Source organism: Prunus avium, chromosome 8 (assembly GCF_965620075.1).
Source record: "Prunus avium chromosome 8, drPruAviu1.hap1.1, whole genome shotgun sequence".
NCBI lineage: Eukaryota > Viridiplantae > Streptophyta > Magnoliopsida > Rosales > Rosaceae > Prunus > Prunus avium.
The window spans coordinates 1904399-1908377 of record NC_142291.1 but is presented as its reverse complement, the minus strand read 5'-3'; the positions used below and the strand labels follow the sequence as shown (position 1 = coordinate 1908377).

Below are 3979 nucleotides of genomic sequence, written 5' to 3'. Positions count from 1 at the left end.
ATGATATTTCCTCTCTAATTGTAAAATTTAGGTGATTATTGTATGATTCTTTATGCGTGTCACTTGTAAACAATATTAATAAAGAAAAGAACTGTCCTTGCAAGATATAATGTGTGTTCTCTGCACTTGCAAGAATGAGAGGAAATATGTACTGCTGCAATACCAGATTGTTTTCAATGAAAACCTGTGAGTTTATATTACTTTCTTGAACTACATCAATGATATTGTAATCTCATTCTCTTCTTAGCAAAGACTCACTCACCTTTTTAAAAACACAATATTTTGAAGTAACATTAGATTACTTAATCTTCAAACCCTACAAAGAAAAAATAATGTTACACACTGAGGACCAAAAAAAAAACAGAAAAAAGAAAAAAAAAAAAAAAGAAATAGAAAAAGAGTGATATTTACCAAACCAAATAAAATGCCTTACTATACTTTCCCGTTCGTGTAACGAGAATAACTGTCTTTCGAATGAAGAACAATCGCAATGCATCACAAATTGCTTAAAATCTTGCAAGAGTGCAGGTCTCTCAAAGAACTGAAGAAGACCCACCTTCAGATTTTCGTCCACGGGCTGCAAGATAGCAGCTTTTTGCTTCCCAAGCTCCTCACTCTCTCCTCAGAACTGGGTTTTCTTCATTATGCTTATTCTGTTTTTCGAAATTCTTGTTGCCCCAATGTTGTCGCTTACAACACATTGATAAAATTCTCTGTAGGAAAGGCTCGTATAGATGCATTGCGCGTGTACGATCGAATGAAGGCGCTTAGGATTGGGCCCAACAGTTTCACTTTCACTTTTCTTCTTAGGTGCTGTGAATCTTTCGAGGCCCTTGAAGATGGGACAATGGTTCACGGTGACATTGTCAAAATGGGTTTTGGTTCTAGTGTCTTTGTTCAGAATACCCTTTTGGATTTCTATGCTAAATGCGGAGGTGGTTTGGATTTGGCTTTCCAGGTGTTTGGTGAAATGCCCGAAAGAGATGTGGTTTCATGGAATTCGATGATTGCTGCTTACATGGCCCACGGTGAGATAGAACCTGCGATGAGATTGTTTTATTCAATGCCAGATAGGAGCACTGTGACATGGAATTGTGTTGTTTCTGGTCTTTCCAAGGCTGGAAATATGGAATTAGCTCGTTCAGTTTTTGAGAGGATCCCAGAAAGAAATGAAGTTTCGTGGAATTCATTAATAACTGCATATATACGGTTGGGTGATGTCAAGTCTGCGCAGTGTTTATTTGTGCAGATGCCCAAGAAAACAGTAGTTTCTTGGACGGCCATGGTCTCAGGATACAGCATGATTGGAGATCTTGAATCTGCATGGAACATATTCAATCAGATGCCTTTCAAAAATGTTGTATCATGGAATGCCATGATTTCCGGTTATGTTCATAACCACATGTTTGATCAAGCTCTTTGTGTGTTTCGCAAGATGTTAATAGACGGCAAGTGCAGGCCTGATCAGAGTACTTTGATTAGCTTACTATCCGCATGCACTCACTTGGGGTCTCTAGAACATGGAAAATGGATTGAGTCCTATATTGAGAGAAACAAGTTTGACTTGTGTGTTCCCCTAGGGAATGCGCTAATAGACATGTTTGCAAAGTGTGGACATGTAGAAAATGCAAAAGCAGTTTTTAAAAAGATGACTGAAAGGTGTATAATTACATGGACAACGATAGTGTCAGGTCTAGCTGTTAATGGGTTGTGCAGAGAAGCCATAGCTCTCTTTGATACAATGTGTTCAGAAGGAACTAAACCAGATGATGTCATTTTTATTGCTGTTCTGTCAGCCTGCACTCATGGAGGGTTCGTGGAAGAGGGTAAAAGAGTTTTTTATCAGATGGAACAAGAGTTTGGCATCAAACCCCGAATAGAGCACTATGGTTGCATGGTTGACCTTCTAGGTCGGGCCGGGAAGTTGGAAGAAGCAGTCATGTTCTTAGAAAACATGCATTTGGAGCCAAATGCTGTCATCTGGGCCAGTCTACTAGGTTCCTGTAAGATTCATGGAAATGGAGATCTGTTGGAATCTCTAACCAGACGGATTATGGAGCAGGAGCCTGCAAATCCCAGCTATTTAACTCTTATTTCAAATTTGAGTGCATCAATGGGACAATGGAAAGATGTGTTGACCTATAGGCAAGTCATGAGACAGCAGGGAATAGAAAAGGTTCCTGGTTGTAGCTCAATCCAAATGGGGAACAAGATCCATGAGTTCCTAGCCCATGACACAAGGCATGAGCAAAGGAAAGAACTTTACGTTGTTTTGAATAGTTTAAATGACCACTTAGCAGCGGTATGCAATGGACTATGAATATATGAGTGGTCTTTTGCACTATGGTCACCATTATTATGGTGTTTGGGAAGAAAAAAGAAATGATAAATGAGTAGTCCTTTTTATGATGTCCCAAGCATTTATGTCCAACCTGCTGAGGGTGATGAGGTACTTTGGGTCTTGGGTACTTCAAATTCCAAGATAAAATCAGAAAAGCACATTTTGGAAGACATCTGCTTCATGAGAAGTAGCAAGAGAAAGCACTAGGCAAACATGGGTTCAGTGAAGAAAGGTTGAAAGGTAAAGTTTTTCTTTTACAAAAAACTGTGGGTACTGACTACAGAAAGAATGCTGGGCTCTTTTCTTTAATTGATAACGAAGTTGAGAGGAAGTTTGTTCTCTTATCAACAGGACATATACCATGGTCCAGACTCCCTAGTTTGGGAGAATAGTGGAACCACAATAGTTTTAAAATGGACAAATGACAATGAAAAACTCTTTGCAACTGAGAACATTTAAGTTACAATGTTGTCATACAAGACTGATATGGGGAATCGCTTTTGTTCCTGATGGTGAAACTCTGTTTTCCGTCTAGATTGATGGCCTTCTTGTTCTATTATTTCAATTATTATTTTAGTACAGAATTTGGTGTTTTATTTAGACGATGCAAATAAACGTTACACAGTGTTTTCTTGAAAAGGTTGATAATAGAGAACCTTGGCTTGACAACGTATAAGTTTCTAGATCCTTTGTGTCTAAAATTCTTTCATCTAGCTTGATGATAGTAATGTGGAAATTACGTTTCCAATTTTGGGTTGCCTCTATGTTTAACAGTTTTTGAAGTGAAGTTCTGTAAAACCTTCTACAGTTCGAATAATGCTTGCTCTTTCTGCTACCTTTGGTTGGAAACTGCAACAACTAGAGGTGAAGAATGCTTTTCTTCACAGTATTCTTCACGAGGAGGTTTACATGTCCCAACCTCCTGGCTTTATTGATTCTTCCCATCCCCATCATGTCTGCAAGTTGGTTAAATCGCTCTATGGCCTCAAACAGGCCCCTCGAGCCTGGAATGACCGATTCACTAAGTTTCTTCTTACTTTAGGCTTCACAGCTTCATATGCTGATCCCTCTTTATTTGTCTGCAAAAAGTCTGACTCTCTAGTCTTTCTTTTGTTATATGTCAATGATATTATCATCACCGGATCTGATTTCGCTGTTGTTCAATTGATTATTAATCAACTTTCACAGGACTTTGATATGAAAAATCTTGGGGATCTCCATTATTTTCTTGGCCTTCAGATTCAATATCCAGCAGATGGCATCTTTGTTCATCAGTCCAAATATATTCTTGATGTGCTTGCTAAGGCCAATCTCTTGGACTGCAAACCTTGTGTTACCCCATGTCATCCCAATCATAAACTGCTCAAGGACGGTAGTCTTCCTTACTCAGATCCTGCTCACTATTGCAGTATTGTTGGTGCACTTCAATACCTCACCTTTTCTCGGCCTGACATTACCTATGCCGTGCATCAAGTTTGTCAGTTTATGCATGCTTCTTTTGACACTCATTACTATGCTGTTAAACGTATTCTTCGTTATCTAAAGGGTACTATGTCTCATGGTTTGCTGTAGAAAAAAGGTTCTTTAGACATGACTGCTTTCACTGATGCTGACTGGGCTGGGGATCCAAATGATCAT

General features: G+C 39.0%; 1 protein-coding gene across 1 annotated transcript; it reads left to right on the top strand.

Annotated features, from left to right (window-relative positions):
• Positions 1–230: 230 nt before the first annotated feature.
• LOC148291109 (pentatricopeptide repeat-containing protein At3g29230-like) lies at positions 231–3713 on the top strand. Its single transcript, XM_088246370.1, has 2 exons — positions 231–2581; positions 3530–3713. The coding sequence occupies exon 1, from the start codon at positions 491–493 to the stop codon at positions 2318–2320; it is 1830 nt and encodes a 609-aa protein (XP_088102496.1). The 5' UTR covers positions 231–490; the 3' UTR covers positions 2321–2581; positions 3530–3713.
• Positions 3714–3979: the final 266 nt, after the last annotated feature.